At 41.4% G+C, this 19,058-nt stretch overlaps 1 protein-coding gene across 1 annotated transcript in view; it reads right to left on the minus strand.

Annotated features, from left to right (window-relative positions):
• The window catches only part of LOC109472540 (ski oncogene-like), a 44,208-nt gene that overhangs the window by 24,907 nt on the left and 243 nt on the right, over positions 1-19,058 (minus strand). The window contains exon 2 of the mRNA XM_019772323.1: positions 18,657-19,056. Within this exon, the coding sequence (XP_019627882.1) occupies positions 18,657-19,056 (400 nt within the window). The remainder of the gene's footprint in view (positions 1-18,656; positions 19,057-19,058) is intronic.

Consider the following 19,058-nt stretch of genomic DNA (forward strand, 5'->3'; position numbering starts at 1 on the left):
ATGTACATGACACATGGCATGCGCACTTCCTTGCCAGACCTGTGGTTTAGGAGCCAACATGGGAAGTAGTCATCTTGTCTCCATCAGACTAACAACTCTAGTGGTTGAAGGAGAAAAATGAGGGCCTGCAAGGGGGGTCCCGACAACGCTCTACGCTGAATTCGGAAACTTCTCGATTAAGCTTTACGATAAATTCAAAGTGGCCACAACGCATTACATAGAATTAAAACACCGTCTACGCTCTACGTAGAATTAAAACGGCCTATTACACTCTACGGAAAAGGGCTTGCGGGCCCCCAATAATTTGCCAAGAGAATTTGGCTACCTTAGGAAGGCCTGGCATGAGCTACTATTTTTGCCAATTTCTAATATTTTGGCCAAATTCTACCATCCTTAGTAGGGCCTGACGGAGGCTACCATTTTACCAAATTACTTTATCCATAAACCGTTACAAAGGCCTGCTAGAGGCTAACTATTTTTGTCAAATTATATAATCAATAACCCCTTACGAAGGCCTGTTGGAGGCTACTAGATTTGCCAAATTCTACAATCCATAACCCCTTCAGAAGGCCTGGTGGAGGCTACACTGAAAAAGACCAATGGTATGTGAGTTTCCTTGCCAGACCTTTGGTTATTGTAGCTTATGTACACTGAAATGTTGGCGGGGCAGGAAGCAGACGATTATGGTACATTTCTGGTTGTGGGGAATTTTTGTGGCCTGCAGACATGTAGCCAGGACAGACAGGGAACCGAGACAAACATCCTTCCTTCCTGGCCGCCCGGTAATTAACAGGGCATTTCCCACACTTCCGCAGCGTCTCAGACTACCTTCATTTGACCTCTTGGTTCTCAACTTTAAGAAACAATACCTAAACTGGAAGATCGACTCCAGTCGAAGAACTGTCTGAAGACCAAAAGTTGTTCCTTCCCGGCTGCCAGGCATTTCCGTCCTTTCCGTTGGTGTCTAAGAGTAAGACTACATAATTTGACCTGTTCTTAGATTTTAGGAAGGAACAATAGAGAACTGGAAGATCGACTCAAGAACTGTCTGACTCTGAGGACCAAAAATAGTTCCTTCCCTGGCTTTCAGGCATTTCCGTTGGTGTCTAAGAATAAGACTACATAATTTGATCTGTTCTGGGATTTTAGGAAGCAATGTTTAACTGGATATCAACTTAAGTCTAAGGACCTTCCTTGGTTCTCGGAAATATCCCTGTTAGTTACATCTATTGTTAAATCTGCATAAGGAGAATATTTTCAGGGGACTGATAAAATCCTGTCTATGTAGACAGGTAGTCACTATAGACAGGATTATTAATGCTTGTGTCAATGGGAAAAATTATGCATGGGACCATCAAAAAAGTGGTTCTTATGTATAGATGATAGATGGTCACTTACACATGTAATAGCTTTATAGCAATACCTAACAAAAAAATTTACTTTACATACACGGTACAGGTAGACATGAGAAATACCTGTACAACCAGAGTTTCTTCACCTGAATTGACCTGTATCTGTACCTATCATATAGTATGAATGATTGCACCAGAAAAATGCATAGCCAGAGGCAGACCTAGCACAGGAATGTTTCAGAGTACATAAACATTCTCTGTACATTACTGTGCTCACATTTGGTCTGCATGCTTGTAGGGTACATAGGAACGATTTAACACATAAAAAACTGGTGGATGTACCAACTTCTGAGTACCTAATACCAGATCAGAGAACAAGAAATAGTCATGCCTTCATCTACTAGAGGTAGCGACCAAGGATTGAGGTGTTCAAATCAAAACATGTTTTTCCTTAGAACTGTGATCGTAGAATGGAACTTGTCACCAACAAATTAGATGTCAACTTAGAGGATTCTAAAAATCTTGATTTTTACTTGTTTTGTTTGCTTGATATAAAACTGCCATCACAAAAGGGTAGTGTAGCCAGAAGTCATTATAACCACACCCTAGTCCTACCTAATCTTTCATAAGAAGTGCCTTCAGTCATTTCGTAGAAGAAAGTTTATACAGTAGTATGACAACTGTAGCAGGTACATTTAGTGGTGCATATCTAAACCCAATTTTAGGTTCAGGTCCGGATTCAAGTCCAGAGGTTTAGGTTCAGTTCCGGACTTGTAAGTCCGGACCTAAACCCATGGCATATACAAAATTGCATGTTGGCAACCTTGCAATGTTGTCTGGGTGAAACTTTGGCCATATAACATGGAGATTGACACTTGACGATGCCCGATGGCAATGTTTTCTTTGTTTTGCAGCAAAGATTTTGCAATCTACGGAAGGTTTTAGGTGGTTTGGAAAGAAAAGGGGTATGTGAAATGGTCTTTTATGGTAATAAGTCCGGACTCGGTTCTTCACTTTTAGGTTTTTTTGGACTTGAACCTAAACATTCTTACAAGTCCGGATCCAAGTCCAGTGAACCGGTATGCATCACTATATACAGTAGTATGACAACTGTAGCAGGTACATTGTGTATGAAATATGTGTATGAAATCTGAACTATTGCTAATATCTAAGAAGAGACTAATAGTACTTGAAAATAACAGTGACCAGACTTATGCCAATCCTCGAGTTGTGATGTTCGAAATTCTAGCAATGTACGGTATTCCATATTGTTTTATACAAGCAATTAAGGCCCTGTATAGAGATACTATAGCCTCAGTGATCACACCTGATGGTGAGACTAGTTCATTTGAGATAGTTACTGGAGTTCTCCAGGGTGATACTTTAGCACCATATTTATTTATCATTGTACTTGATTATGTATTACGAATATCGCTAGACGTAAATGAAGACAAGGGCATAGAAATCCAACCGCGCAGGAGTCAAAGGCACCCTGCCCAATATCTCACTGATTTGGACTTTGCAGACGACCTTGCGCTGGTTGCTGAACTGATTAAAAATGCAGAAACATTGCTTCAATCCCTAGAAGAAGCTGCATCCCTTGTGGGGCTTTTTTGTAATGAATCAAAGACTGAATACATCAGTAACATTTCTGGACCATTAGAACTGAGATCATTGTCTGGGGCACTCATTACAAAAGTAGAAAACTTTAAATACCTTGGTTCCTTCATTATGTGCCCAAGGAAAGATTTTGAAACTAGAAAAGCCCTAGCATGGGAAGCATGCAACAAATTGGATAAGATCTGGAAGTCTAATATCCCTAACAAATTGAAAGTCCAAGTTTTTCTTACCCTTGTAGAACCGATACTGCTTTATGGTGCAGAAAGTTGGACACTTACCTGTCAGCTTCAAAAACGATTGGACGGGACTTATACAAAACTCTTGCGGAGGGCACAGAATATATCTTGGAGGCAACATGCCACTCTCGAAAAAATTTATGGAGGACTCCCAAGACTGTCTCAAAAACTCACCCACCGTCGAGTTATGTTCGCTGGACATTGTTTCCGAGCCAAGCAAGAAATTGTTTCATCTGTACTCATGTGGAAACCACGTGGACGAGTGCACTCCAGAAGTTTGACATTCACCGATACCTTAGTTAGAGACACTGGAATTGACTTTGATGACTTAGAAAATGTAATGCTTGATAGGGCTGTATGGAAAGAAATCTGCACTAGCTTAGTCCCGGCTGTTAGCCGATAGATGATGATGATGATGATGCCAATCCTCTAATAACTCATGAACACTGAAGAATATTCCAGAGTGGCATATGTACAGAAAGCTTACTACTCTAGTTTGGAGTACGATTTCGCCTGGTCGGAAACTTTGATCTCTGCAGCGCTGATGCAACTTGTGGGTAATAATAAATATATAAATAATCGGGTCCAAGTTATAGGTCAAAACAACATGTTTGAACGATATAAATACACCAGAGTTTACTGAGTCTGATAAGCACGTCGCAACTGAAGACAGGACTGTATGTTCAACCCTTTCAGTGCACATATTTATGCTTAAAAATGACTGTTTCGCATAATTTTACGTACAGAATTTTTCGGGAGCGAATACGTGACCGAGCGTGGAACAGTGCGCAGACTACTGGACGACGACCTTGACATGATTGACGCGAAACGACCGTGTCGACACGTAAGCATGTCCTTTCCACGCCACCAAACAAATAAGGCCGCCGGGCCGCCTAGACAATGATTTACCCTGCAGCACCTGCCTCGCTGAAAACATGTTTGTTTACATTCTCTTTTTCCTCCTGTTTTTTGGGTGCCTTTTAATCGGCGAGGGATCTTCTTTTGGCTGAGGTCCAGACAGGGACAGCATTCCTTTGCGGGGGGGGGTGTTTTAAGCCCACAAAAAATGTATGAAATCCTTGCGGTTTCATCGGTATTTCTTATGTAGATTCTAGGTTTTACCGAACCGCAATTCAAAAACAAATGGCTGAAGTCTGAATCTTCCAAGCACTGAAAGGTGTATCAAAATATAGTTACATGTTTTAAAAACCTTACAACTGGAAAAGAAATGTTCTACTACTCTGCAGTAAAAGCGAAGTAAAAGCTGAGTAAAACGTTACACACAAAATCAAGCGAAATCTTCACGTTCTAGCTAGTCTCCAAACAAAAGCTGCTCCACTACTGCTGAAAACAAGAGCCCCCTGAAACCACCACTCCAAACTGGACAATAGTAGCCTGGTCATTGAGGAGGCCACACTGGGTCCAAACTGGGACAGGCCGGCTTTTGGGTGCCCCGCCCCGCCTTTCTGACGTCACGCACACGTCACATGACCAGTCTAGACCCTGTCTCTCCCATACCCAAATCAAGCGACTGGGGCCCTGCATGGTACAGCATTGCATCACCCCCCACAAGGGGCCCACCATGGCATTCCTACACAGCATTATCTCCATTCAGGAGTGATCGCAGCTAGGAATCTTTTAAAAGGCGTGCGCTGGAAGAATTTGAAAGGAAAATTTGATGCCTTCTTTCAAAAAAATAAAATAAAATGTGATGCTCAGTTTGAGGATTGTTCAAATTGAACCAAAAATATTTTTTTAACAATGAAAAGATCTTCACAATTCGTTCCTGCAGACATCAAATTTAGGCTCCAAATAAAAAATTTAGGCTCCAAATATAAACAAAACTGCCCAAGGCTTGCCTCAATACACATGTGGCTCTATTGAATACACTTCTGATGACACCCTAACCAATTCAGAGCAAGGTGAGAAAGATTGTAGGCCTCCAGCAAATAACAGGAGTCCACACACGTGTGAAAAACCTACGCCCTGGTTAATAAGATTGATTTATTGTGGATTTTATTGCTTCGAGGCAATACACATCTGCTGGCCCAGTTAGTATTTAGGGAATGTACAAGATACAGGCTCTTCCAGTTGTGAAGCATCCTCCCTTCTTTTCACCTTTTTACCCTTCCACACAATTTTTGCTTTTACCTTCTTCCTGCTGTTAAACATTGGTGAATGATTTGAAAACAAAAATGCAGTACAGGGTAGTTTGAAGAGGTTAAATCTATCCATAGTTTTTCCTTTGTAGAAGGGAAGTTGACAAATATTTACGGCGAGAAATTTAAATCCACCCATAGCAACCAAAGCTCAGAGCTATGAGCGCGCTGCAAAAACAAGTCGCTGACCCACTTTGGGCCATGCTCCAGTTTCTGTGCCCCACACTTCAAGTCAGAAGTGGACATTCCACTCAGTCAAACCTAAACCAGTTCTGTCCATAAATAACTTCCATTCTAGACAGTAATTTATAGCAGTGTGTCTCCCAAAACTGATCCATAACCTTAAAAAAAGCTGATGTAAACTTTAAGGACAAAGACAGAGCCACATTTCAGATCAAAAGTGCACGTTCACTCAACCAAACCCTCAAAAAACCAATCCTGCTGACAGATGACTTGCACTCTAGACAACTATTTAGAGCAGTATTTTCCACACAACTACCCAAAAAAGACTGAACGTCACCAAAAAATCAAAAACTGCTGCATCTATTTCTAGATAACTTGCATTTTTGTCTCTAACTTTGAGCAGTATTTTCCACATAAAAAAAAACAAACAAAAAAACAAAACATTCTATATATAAAACTGACATAAAATGCGAGACGGGTTGTTTTTGTGTTACCGTGTTCGTTACCGGGGTCAATAACCGGACGCGCGAGTGATTGACCCTGTTTCTGTATAAAGTAAACCGGCCGACATGAAAAGCCACCTACACACATGTACCCAGTCTTTTGTGTTGATGTTTAAACTCTGCTCTTACTTTGACATGAGGAATGTGTGTGCCCCCCTCCCACTAACAGGCTAAGTAGTTTTCTTTCTAGAACAATACATATACACTAGTATCACACTAATCTTTTGCTTTTCAGTTTGTTCCTTTCAAATTTGAAAAAAAAAAATACACAACAAAAAAATGTCACATGTCATTCAAGATGTAAGAAATTTAGACTTCAAGAGCAACAGTTGAAATAAGTCCTTGTCTTCCTCCTTGTTACAGACTTTCAATTTCCTTTCCTATAAAAACTAAGAGCCAAGATATCAACATGTCACATACCCCTTTTCTTTCCAAATCATCTAAAACCTTCCACAGATTGCAAAATCTGTGCTGCAAAATGAAGAAAACATTACCATCGGGCATCGTCAAGTACTGGCCTCCATGTTACGTGGCCCAAGTTTTGCCCAAACAACATTGCAAGGTTGCTAACATGCAATTTTGTATATATGCCATGGGTTTAGGTACAAGTCCGCAACTGAACCTAAACCTCTGGACTTGAATCCAGACCTGAACCTAAATGTGGATTTAGGTGCACAGTACTATTAATAAGCTACAATACACGTGGCTAGACATGTAAACTAAACAAATACCTCACCCATACTACTGTCTACAGCTGTATTTGCTGTCTCCCACTATCAGATCTAGGAAACTATTAATTAGCAACCCTTTGCTAATAATTACTACAGTACAAACACTGCTTTCATAACACCGAATTCGCTGTTTGACCTAGTCATGTATTACGTAGATTGTAGAACCTTCATGCCACAAAAAATGTACCATCTTTTATTTCCAAATTTTTATTATTACAGTTTTGCTTCTGTTGGAATTATACATGTATACAGGACAGTTAGGCCCGGCAGAATGTAGTATTTCAGTAGTGTTGGGGTGTTTTGTATCGGGGTATCTGTTGGTGTGTGAGAGTGCTCTTGTTGCTAAATGGTCTGTTGCCTCTCAATATCCGGTGCAACTCATCCGCGCACAATGGAGGGAAAAGGCTTCATTTGCATCTCAATGTAGAGTCCTGTCTAGCGCCGACAGTGCAAGCCTGTCACTGCACTCTCCCGAATCCAGAGCCACACACACACACTCACACTCACTCACACCGGCACGGCATTCCTCAAATTGCAACCTGCGCGCAGAGACAATCACTCGTACGTACGTGCGTGCGCACCGAAACCCGTGACGCAATTTCCGGGACCACCTGTCAACCTTACACACGTGATTTACCTTTTTAAAAATCAATGAGAATTCACAGAGCGCTGTAGCGGCGGCAAGCCTAGCCTGGGTGTCAGACGGTAGCCAGACAGGCCTACAAATGCCAGCTCCTCAGCTCCAGGCCCAACATCTCCAACAGAAATTTTTCTACACACACTCCTGAGTTGCTCAGGGTCTAACTTGGAGATTTCCTTGGATGCATGTTAGCCCTGGAGCCCACGAATTAGCCTGTGTAGCCCCTGGAAACAATCTGGCACCCAGGCTACTACCTACCAGCAGTCCTATGGGTATTTATGTGCTGGAATGTTGCCAGACAACCTGCCTAGATTGGGTTCTGCATCTGTCTTGGGGCCTTCTGGTATCAGACTCACTACACCACAGGGTTCCCTGTTCAGTACAGGATTATACTCTCCCTATCTCATGTCTGTAACCCACTAGGAAAGTCAGCATTAAACAGGATTAGTGCAATTTATTTACTGTTGGCTTAATGTGTAGTGGCTTGTTTTTATCAAATATGTACACGTTTTGTTTTGACTGATACATAGCCTGGTGTGGCAATAACTTGCAATAAAGGTCTCCATTCATTCATTCATTGGTTCAATAGCTCATTTACTTATCCATCCATCCTTCGAACAGTATGGTTCTGGGGGAGGGGGGTGGATATTTCTGACCTTTCAATAGACCACACCCTAATATGAAAGGTTTGAATTCTGATATCTGATTTCTGTAACCCGCTAGGGAAACTTAGCTTTTAGATAGGATTAACAGTAAAGAAAAAAGGCTTTGGGGGGGAGGGGGGTGGTTGGATATTTCTTGGGGTCAAAAAATTCTTTAACCTCCTGGTCAGTATTACTGCATCAGCTGACCTACAGACCACACCCCAAAAGGAAAACAGCCCTCCCAGTTTAGGGGATTATCCCATTGTTTTGACTAGGACAGTAAAGTCTGGGTATCTTCCATGCCAAAACAAAACCCCTGCTCTTATTGGGCCCCACACATACACAACCTGTGGGCTACTTCTATAATATCATCTGCTATATAATGACATTTAACCTAAAAATGTATACAGTGAAATATGTACGTGACCACCTCTACATTAAGAGCACCTGGACATTGTGACCACTTTTTCATGGTACCTGCTAATTTTACACACAAGAATCTGGAGTCTGTAGTGACCACCTGTCCACATAGACCAGATTTTCTCAGTCCCTTGAGTGGCTTTCATGAGCAGTTTTGGCTGTACATTAAAACATGATGCCAAGAAAAGGGCTAGAACTCTTCAAACGTGTCGCAAAATCTCCAAACGCTTTTCTCAGCTTTTTCCCTTCCAAGAAAACACAGCATACAGAACTAGAAAAACTCCCCAAAACAAAATTTTTGCATCAAAAGATACGATTGCACAGAACCTTACAAGTAATGATTGAAAACAGGAAGCAGGCACCATCTTGCAAACGGTTGAAACAAAAGAACCCTCAGACTGTCACACCAATGATCAATAATGCCATCCTCCCTATCATGATCAATAAGTGTGTGTCCTGGACATGCCCTGCCCCGGCTCAATAATTCAGAGCCTGTCAGATATAATTGACAGGTCTCAGGGCCGGGCAGTCGTCTGTCCAGTCTACATATATAACCTCCATTAGCATCTATCCTAGGGGTTAGATATTATATCCATCGCTTTCAAACAGTGTGTGTGAGATGTGTAACACCTAGCACGTCGGCAGAACGTACTGCACCTGCGCAAAACCGAAATGTATTGTACATAGCATTTTGGCAGAACGTCTCATATAAATTATAAGGTTGTATTCGCTCATATAAGGTTAGCATTTCGACAGTAGTTTCCAAATGTTGTGTCGTAAAGAATATCCTCTGCAACAGGAAAAATTCTGATGCAACGTTGACCAAAAACCCAACGAAAAACGCGAAAATACGGGGTTCTGCGCAGGCGCAGTATGTTCTGCCGAAGTGCTGTAACACCCCAGGTATGCACAGGAGTGTATTATAATGTTGCATTGAGATCACTTTAGATTCATTTCCAGTGTAGTCGTTATATACAACTTAAAGGAATTGTATTAGTAAATGTTAGCTCCATAATATAATGCTGTATAATAAAATTCTTCATGTACAGAGGTTTAGGTATAGGTGCAGACTTACATGAAGTTTTAAACTATACAAGAAAACAGTTCCTCCAGCAACTGGATATATTTTGAAATATTTCATATAAATATTAGGTTCAAAAGTCTTATCCAGCTGCTTGAATGACTGTCCATATATCTAACCTTCATCGATGTAGATTAAAACTAGTTTGGTCAATTATTTTCAAGTTGGTTATGAAGACAACAATCTTTTTCAGTGGAAAATTGTCGTCTTCGTATTAGTTTAACACACTGGACAATGTATATACGTGTACAATGCGCCAAAAAGCAGTTACTCAAGCAACTGGATATGATTTTGAAATCATATCCAGTTGCTTGAGTAACTGCTTCATCGACGTACGTGTACAATGATTTCAATGATTGAGATTTCGCCGTTCGTACCATTTCTGTGTGTCACGTGCTTGACAGCAATGCCAAGTGGTGCAAATAGATTGATTAGATTAACTTCTCCCTAGTTGCTATAATGTAGTTTTGTCCTCAAGGTCGGTTGTTGACTGGAGATATTTTTACGTTTAACTTTCACAACTTATTTTATCAGCCTCGAAATACTTTTTTTCCGTTTTTCGTGTGTGTTAGAGAACACTGTCTTCTTTTAGTTCGCAAAATTGCAAGTTTTTTAATGTATTTTCCTACAATCTTTCCTGAAATATTACTGCAAATTGCGGGTGTTTGGACCCCATTTTTTGGTCTGATGTCTTGTCCCAGATAAGTCTCACTTGATCCGTGCTTTCTGCGATGATTATGAGGAATGGGCCTCGCTGACCGTTCTTTGTTGCCTACACTGAATTATTGACCAGGTGAAAGTGCCGCAAGAAGCGGCGACGGGCGACGTAATGCGATGAAAAATTCAGAAGGAGCCACCAAAAGGACAGGGCTGATTCATTATTAACGAAGGGTGGGAGTATTACAGTGCAGTCTTCAAGGTTGAGTCATATCTTGTCTGGGAGTACTTTACAAAAGACTAAGTCTAGGAGAATATTACAGGAGTAGATGTCACACTATGAAACATAAGCTAAACCAAACAGTGGGCATACTGAGTAAGTAGTTATAGTATGTCTTGTTTGCTATTTCTGAGTTAAAAATGGACCAGTCCGAGGTGCCAGAAATTTGTTTTATGGCGGCAAATATTTGACTTTACAACTGCCTTGAGAATTGTCTGGATGTGTGATGTGTTTTTCAAGGTCAATCATTGTAATAATTGAAGACTGCTTGGGTAGGATAGAGGTCATGGTATGGGGGAGGGGGGCATGCATTCTTTTTTTCTATATGAAGGGCTAAATAAGTATACAACCCCTTTGTATTTTTCATTATGCGGAAGCTAATTTAACAACATCTCAAAAATAAAAATTCCAACAATTGAGCATTTTGAAATTAGGAAAACTTGTAAATACGCTTTACCTTCAGCCTGCTTAAGGTAGCCATTTGCCACCAATTATGTATTGGTTTTGGGTTAGGCAGCAGGGAGAAGAAGGTTAAAATGGTCTCTACGTATTCTTGACTTATTTTGTTTTAGTTTGAATAGCTTAACCCCAGGACGATAACCTTTCACCTTTAACCTCAGAGGTACATCTAAGCATACCTCGCAAGTCTTGCTATTTTAGTCATGTTTTGATGCTCGCAGTACTTTGGTTTTCACCGAGGCAAACCAAGCAGTTTACGGCTTTAGGGCGCCAACAGACAGAATACAAATCAGGATTGGCTATGTAAATTAGGTCTGCCATGCCTGCTCTTTGCCATTTAATTTATATCCAGAGCTCGAAATTCATTTTTGGGTATCCCTGGCACATCTAACCTAGCAATTTAGGTGCAAAGAAAGTACTTTGGGTGCACAACATGAAGTAATGTGGTGACCAAAACCCAATAAAAAAATTGCTGTTTCTCTTCAGGGCTTGTATCTAATAATCATATAGCTGAGAAATTTTAGGGAAATGATACATTAAAGGTTTAATATTTTTATGACACTTAAATGTCAAGAATTTGCTGTATAGTAGTATACTTCCACAAACATTTACGTGCACAAATATAGGCATAGCTCCAGAATATAGTGGACTTTTGACACGTTTCCACCATGTTTTGTGCCTCCATGAACCAAAACAAAAGATCTTAAAGCATCATCGTGTACTTAAACCATCGCCGCGGTACGGTAACAGACCGTTGCGCAACAGACTGATGGATCGGAGTTCTGGGCGGGAGGCCCTCCCGTAGCGCGACCATTGTAGCGAGACGTCCCAAGGACGAACCCCACCCCGCGTGCCCTTTCTCCCCGCTGTCAAATCTTTCATTAATTTCAACGTTACAGAAAGGCTGTGTGTACATTGCCACAACAAAAAGACACAGACGCGGCTATTGGGCCATGTTATAACTTACTACGCCACTCACAATGTGGCCAGACAATCAGCCAAGTCAATTTTTCCACCATTTTTCTTTCCTCGTCCCTCTGGGCTTTGGCTGTATAATAATAATAGAGACATCCTTGCTGCGGAGATGAAAGAAATGCTTCCACGGTTTGCAGGTTTTGCTTCATTAGTTGGTCTGAATTCTGGAGCAGTCTGGGTCCCTAAGGGAAGGAGTTACATCCAAGAACAATCTTGCATATGCATGAGGCTGGGTGTCCGCGCATAAGAATGGAACACCGTCCTCGCATTTTACATAAGGACAACGCTCTATCTCCATGTCTAATTTACAAATCTTCCCTTTTACTTTTGTTGTATGGTACAGTCAAAACTACTCAAGAAGACCGCATTGATAAAATCTAGTCTATGTGTGCAGGTGGTCATTATATTATAGACAGGGTTCTTATTATGCTTGTATAAGTATAAGTCAATGAGAAAAATTATGTAACGTTAAGGGACTACCAAAAAGAGGTCACAGGGCCAGGTGGTCCTTATGTAGAGATAGGCACTTGTATCAAACCCGTACTGTGTCATTCTTGCAACTAAATTTCTGGAAGGAAAGGAGCAACTTGAAGTTGGAGGTTTAAACTTTTCATTAAACCTACCCAAGAAGCAGTTTGAACCTTTTTTTTCACCCCCCTCATCCTTTCCTGTCTAGTAGCTTTCTATTCATAAAACTATTCTTCAACACAACCTTTTATCCTCTCTGTTTCATAACCTTCCTAATTCCCTTCACTCAAATTCCTACAATGGAATAACCCAAATTCCACGTACATTTTAATATACCGTTCAACCTCCCACACGCCAACCAAAATGTGTACTACTAGTATAATAAAAACATCACATGGTTTGTAGACTCAGTTCCCTTCTCTGTCTCTCAGATAATTATTTTATAAACTCTGCCAGCACTAAACCATACAAGCCCCAGTCTACAGGGGGAGGGCAACTCGATAATACATCCTGATTAGTTAATTGGACCAATTCGGTTCTGGAGCAGACTGTGGCTCTGTATGCAGTCAGAAAAACAAATTCCAGTTCGGCTTTCTTGACTCAATTACTTTGTTTTGTTTTTTTTCTTAGATCAAAGGAGAAGAACAGCTGAAAATGACAGTGATAGTTTTAAATATCTCTTCCTTGGTACATCTTTATGAAGGGTTAGAGGGGTTTATCGTGGTCTTGTGGTTTTTATACTGGGGTACCTAAAAACTGGTCAGTCTAGACCTGAGTGAGTGAGTGAGTGAGTGAGTGAGTGAGTGAGTGAGTGAGTGAGTGAGTGAGTGAGTGAGTGAGTGAGTGAGTGAGTGAGTGAGTGAGTGAGTGAGTGAGTGAGTGAGTGAGTGAATGAATCTTTCTCAACATTTGCTTCATGCACCCAGCCCATATAAGGGCTTACACCACACTACAAAACAAATGATGCATACAGCAAAAAGACAAAAACAAAGAAAAATTGACCAAACATAAAACTGAAACTGCCTTGAGAAGAGCTTGAAGGCATCTATAATTTCACCCACAACAATACCCCCCCTCCCTTCCTTTTGGTGATAATCCTATTATTCGGTCTGAGTAAACAGAATTGTCTAGTCATGCAAATGTATTGTCCGTTAGTCCACCTGCACCTAGACACACACAGCACACATATTGTGCCTGCTTCCTCCCCATGCAAGCTTGCAGAGGAAAACATGCACATTTTGTACAGAAAATTCTCCTCAACAACAATACATTGTGCAGGCTTACTCTACATAAAAGCTTGTGGAAAAAAACACACATCTTGTTAAGAAAATTCCAACCAAAAGTTGTTGGGATTTTACAAAATTTTGAAGGAAAAATGTTGCCTGCGAAGTTATTGAGAGTTTCTGTTGTCTTCAAAATCCAAGAATGTGCTGGATACAAATTCTATTTTTGTTCTCAAATTGTTCAAAATCAAATTAGAACACACAATACTTTCATGGTACTCTTCTGAATAAATGTTACAAACTGTATCATGAAAGATTTAAGTACCTGTACGAAAAAGCACAACCGTTAAGAAAGATTTCAGGACATGTTATGATGCTGTAATCTAAAAAAAACAGAGTCTTCCACAAAACACTTTTCAGTTTTTCCTGGCCAATCCATCCATGTGAACACTCAGACAGACCGTAAAAATTAATCCACCACATAAAATAGTTTTATCAGTCAGCAATTTTCCACGGAAGGCTATCACCACATCTGCTTTCGGACAGGGCGACAAAGCTCGCACTCATAAAAAGCAATTTCAAGGCAGGCTTCTATACAGAGGTTCTCTGACCGCGTGACCCAAATGCTTTACTGGCTGCTCGGTAAGAGATAAATCCTGGAAGGACTCCCTATTCATCAATGGTTCTGGGCAGGGCTGGGCCTGAAAGGGCCTCCTTAGGTGGTCACCAGGCTAAAGGAGCATGATGTTCTGCTGCCATCTGGATATGCTGCTGTCAAACAATCGAGGTAGCCTCTTCCCAGGCTCCGTAGGGCACCAGAAGAATTGTTTAATATTTGGCTTTATCATATTCAAGTTTTATTTGCAAACTTATGTTTGAAGGATACAGCAAGGGAACACAAAAATATGATAACATAAAAAAAAATTTTTTATGTCTAGTCTACAGATTACTGTAGGGTTTGAGATATCTTCTTTGGATCCAAATTGGCTAATAAACAGTCCCAAATTTAAAGATGAAAGTCAGTTTTGTGATCTTTGTAGAAATGTAATTTTAGGTAGTCTTCCACTAATTTGCAAGAGGAGTTATCTGGCCAAGAGTTAACTAAACTATGACTTGACATACAAAATTGATGGCAACTTCAGTAGCTAATTTGCGTAAGATCCATAGGTCACACAAACACACATACACAACTCTCTCTCAAAGAAATCCTTGCTTTAGTGGAGCAGTGAAAACAACAACCTATCAGATGGTAGGAGGGGTAAGGCTGGGGTCAGTGTTGTTTGATGGTCATATTTGCTGGGGCATTAGCCAACACAAAGGGCTGTCCAGCGCACCGGACTTTGAACACACACGACTAGCCAGACTACCTTGCCGGCATGAGTGGTCATGTTAGTTTTTACAGTGCAGCTGTGCTAGCCTGGATTCTAGTTTTACGTCACGTATTTTGTTTGAGCAAAGCAACCAATCATTCAAGAGGGTTAGTTCAGAAAGGGTAGGTCTTGACTGTTCCGAGTGTGGAGCTTTTGAAAATGTTACTTGTGAGAAAGAAAGTTGGCATTTTAAGAGTACCCAAGGGGAGACATTACAAGACAACATGTTTTTACCAGTGGAAGAATTTGTGTCTGGGTGCAGTATCATATCAACATTTTTTTTTACGTTTCTCCTGACATTATTACACAAGCAAATAATACCAAAGTACCAGCAGACTAGTTGGAAATAAGCATAATAGTCCTCAATTTAGCGTGGTGGCTGCAAATAATACCGCGATGTCCCGATACGCTAAGACGCACAAGCTAGAACCCTGCACACAATGGACAAGGGTCTTTGCAAATTGTCCAGGCTGGTTTGCAGCTAGTCTTCCGTTGTGCAAGTTCCGAGAATGTCACGCAGACAGGCATGCCGTGAGAAAAGCCACTTGTTGCGCTCGTCGCTGCCCAACTAATCAGGTGTGAAGAGTGGGTGACCTTGCACGATTTCACAGCCTCTCCACTACAACGTTAATAATTTCTCTTCCACTTTGTGATGATTTAGTTTGACTTCAAGAGACAGACAGTCCGGGCACAAGTTTCACAGTCTGTCTGCTACATCATTGATAATTTTTCTTTACAACCTTTCTTTACAATCAAGGAATTAATATTTTTAGTAGGTTGAGGTCTCTCGCATCGATTTTAGGTTACCAATATGAGAAAACTTGATAGACAAAGAAATTTCACTGTCTCTCTCTACATTATTGATAATTTTTCTATTTTCTCATGTGCCAAGAACCTTTGTCCACAAGCAAGGAATCTATCCATTTTAGAAGGTTGAGGCCATTCAGCCTTGATTTAGGTTATCACTATCAGACAGTCGGTAGACAAAGAAATTTCACTGTCTCGCTGCTACGGCGTTGATAATTTTTCTCTCCCTATGGGCAACAACCTTCAGGTACGGCATCTATCCTCCTTACTAGGTTAAGGCTCTTGATGTTGATTCAGTTGGCAGACGTACAAATTTCACTGTCGCCCTGCAAATTTCACAGACTCTCTGCTACCTTGTGGATAATTTCTCTCTTTCGGGACAACAACCTTCGGGGGAAGAAATCCATCCTTCTTAGTAGGTTAAGGCCTCTCAGCCCCTCTAAGATGTTGACTTAGGTTAAGACAGTTGGTAGACATATATCCGGTCAGACTTTTTGCCCAGACTAGACAGGCCAGTGGCGGGGTAGACTGGCTGGCACCACCGTCCATACCAACATAATAGACATCCATAAAAACAGGTCAATAGGAGTGGGGGCAAACACACACACGTAAGCACGGCCCACACCCACCCGGCAACCCGGGGCGACGCCCGACGACCACAACACGGGCAGACGTGATACGACTCGCCGTAACCGGATAGCTAACCTGCGTCTGACGTCACGAGCCCGACGGGTGACCCTCAGTAACCCCGAGTTCTCTCATTACGCATACCGCCCCACCTAGGAAACCAGCCGCATGCTTCAGCGAGGAAGGAACTACATAGAGTCGACAAAACCGCAACCGCAGGGTACATAAATCTCACATTAACCCCACCACAACGTGTGTGTGTGTGAGTGTACCCCGGCTATTACGAAAAGCTGCTCTTCCACAATTGCTCCGAGGCATGAGATATTGCCTTCGTCTCATACATTTCAAAATTCCTAGACCTAGATACATGCGACACATAAGACTCACACCAAATTAGAAATTGAAGATCAAACAAGGGTCATACTAAGTAGCAAATGAAACTACAAGAACCAGCAGAAACTTGTTAAAATTGCCTGAAATTTCTTTAAATTGCTCAGAAGGCATGTGACATTCTTTACTATACATTACTGCAATGTACCTTACACAAAGACCAACATCAAATCGAGATAAAAGACTTAAGAAAAGTCTACGGGAATACAAAACAGCAAACAAGCCTACAAGAACTGGAGAAGAGTTGTTAAAACTGCCAGAAAACCGCCGGAAATTGACTATGCTTAAAAGAAAGCAGAAAACGTGAGTGGGGCTCCCATGCTGACATGCGTGTGGCTTCCCTGGTTGCGAATATTGCCCCGTTGGCTCCTTGCCAGGTCATCGCTGGTCACATGGCAGTTGTTTACCACCTCTCCACCAAAAATACCACCCTCCTGCCAGCGATAACTACTTCCATCAGTGCGATCCCTCACTATTTAACCCATTTAACGTACCAATATGTAAATTTCTGTTCTTTCATACGGACTTTTTCTCTTGGGATCACTAACTGAAATCTCCAAGACCAGATTTGAATGTTAAAAACCCACAGCTGCCATTTAAATGAAGTCAACGTACGAGAAAACGTCGTAATGAATGTAGGGACAACACTAAAGACTGGGAGGAAATTGTGTAAATTACCGCCTATTTTTGACTGTAGTTATGAAAGGACAACGTAACATCATTATGAAGTAATCACGAACAAGAATAGCGTTTTCTTCCGTAACAAAACGTCACCCGAGCGGCTACTTGGGCAGTCTGCTCACGCCAGGCTTGATTTGTGCAGAAACAAATCAATAATTATCCAAACCCCGAAAGATATCGGGCGATCTTTCGTGACTTAAGTTGTAAAATGCACACAGAATACTCAAGAACAAATGTCTAAAACTATGAAATAAACCCAGAAAAACTATCTATACTTATAATGCAATTATTAACAGATTTTTCCAGCCTAGTACATATAACGTTACATAAATACATACATATAGCATCACACATTTTGTGAGGTGTGACAGGTAAAAAATTTACTTCAAAATGTGTGATAAACAAAAACGTGTTTCTTTTACATCTATTTTGATGCAGACAACTTCCAAGAAAAGAGGATGCTAGCGTCTACCCAGGAAATGACAAAATCTCTGTTTTTCTAAAAAAAAATGTACGATGTGTTTCTCCTAAGTGTTGTTGTTTATGTTTGTGTTGTAACCAAGAAAACACAAGAACAGCTCGCGTGAACTGAGGGACAGTTTGGAGTCGATCTGCATAATTATTCGGGACAAACATCCGGCTGGCCCCAAAACATCTTGTGCATAAATTAACCGGGCAGCGATGTGTATTGCAAAAACAGAAATGGACTTCAAAAACAATCCGGGTTTTCCACAAAAAAAACTTTTCCAGATGGTCGATCTCAACAGTGGTGTAGATTTGGAGTGAATTCTGTACGGAAGTGTGTATGTAAAAGGATGGATAGAGAAAGAAAGGGTTTGGAAATTGTAGGCGGTATATTTGGAGCAGACTGTCTAGCCGGCCTAATTATGAGCTCGGCTTTTAGCATCGCCGGGCCAGACAGGGATGTGTATTCGACAACACGGGATGCCGTCTGCCGAATTTCACCTCATTTTTTCATCCAATTTCTCTCATTTTCACAGAGAAAAAAATATGTTTTGGCTAGAATATATGAAACGTAGCAAAAACTGATGCACCTGGTTTCCAATTGTGGATTATTTTGCTACAATTTGTAAAATTGACGTTGGGAAGTGGAGGTGAACAAGGTGTAAATTTATAAAAGAAAACTCACCTGCTTCCTCTTGAAGCGGTTCATGAAGTCGAACTTGGCCTTCATGTCTTCCAGAGCTTCCTGGAATTCCTCCGTGTCCTGGTCTTTACTGAGGAGGATGTAGGACCGCCAGTTTGCCGAGTCGAACCCCCAGTGGCAAGTGCGATTTTCCTGTGCCTTGTGGCTGTGGCAGACGAACTTCTGCGGACTGCAAGTGTTGTGACAGTCCGTGCACTCGATACACTGAGAGAACGGAGTCTCGTACAAGTCCGGGTAGAACACGCCCTTACACTTGCCGAAGCACTCGTGGTACACCTTGAAGGATTTGGTCTTGTCGCGGGCCTTGTTGGTCGGCGCGGGCTGGGGAGGGGCGCCGCTGCGGCGGTGAAGCAGCTCGTTACAGAGCCTCTCTGCGTCGGTTTT

Source organism: Branchiostoma belcheri, unplaced genomic scaffold, assembly GCF_001625305.1.
Source record: "Branchiostoma belcheri isolate BF01 breed outbred unplaced genomic scaffold, Haploidv18h27 scaffold28, whole genome shotgun sequence".
NCBI classification, from domain to species: Eukaryota; Metazoa; Chordata; class Leptocardii; order Amphioxiformes; family Branchiostomatidae; genus Branchiostoma; species Branchiostoma belcheri.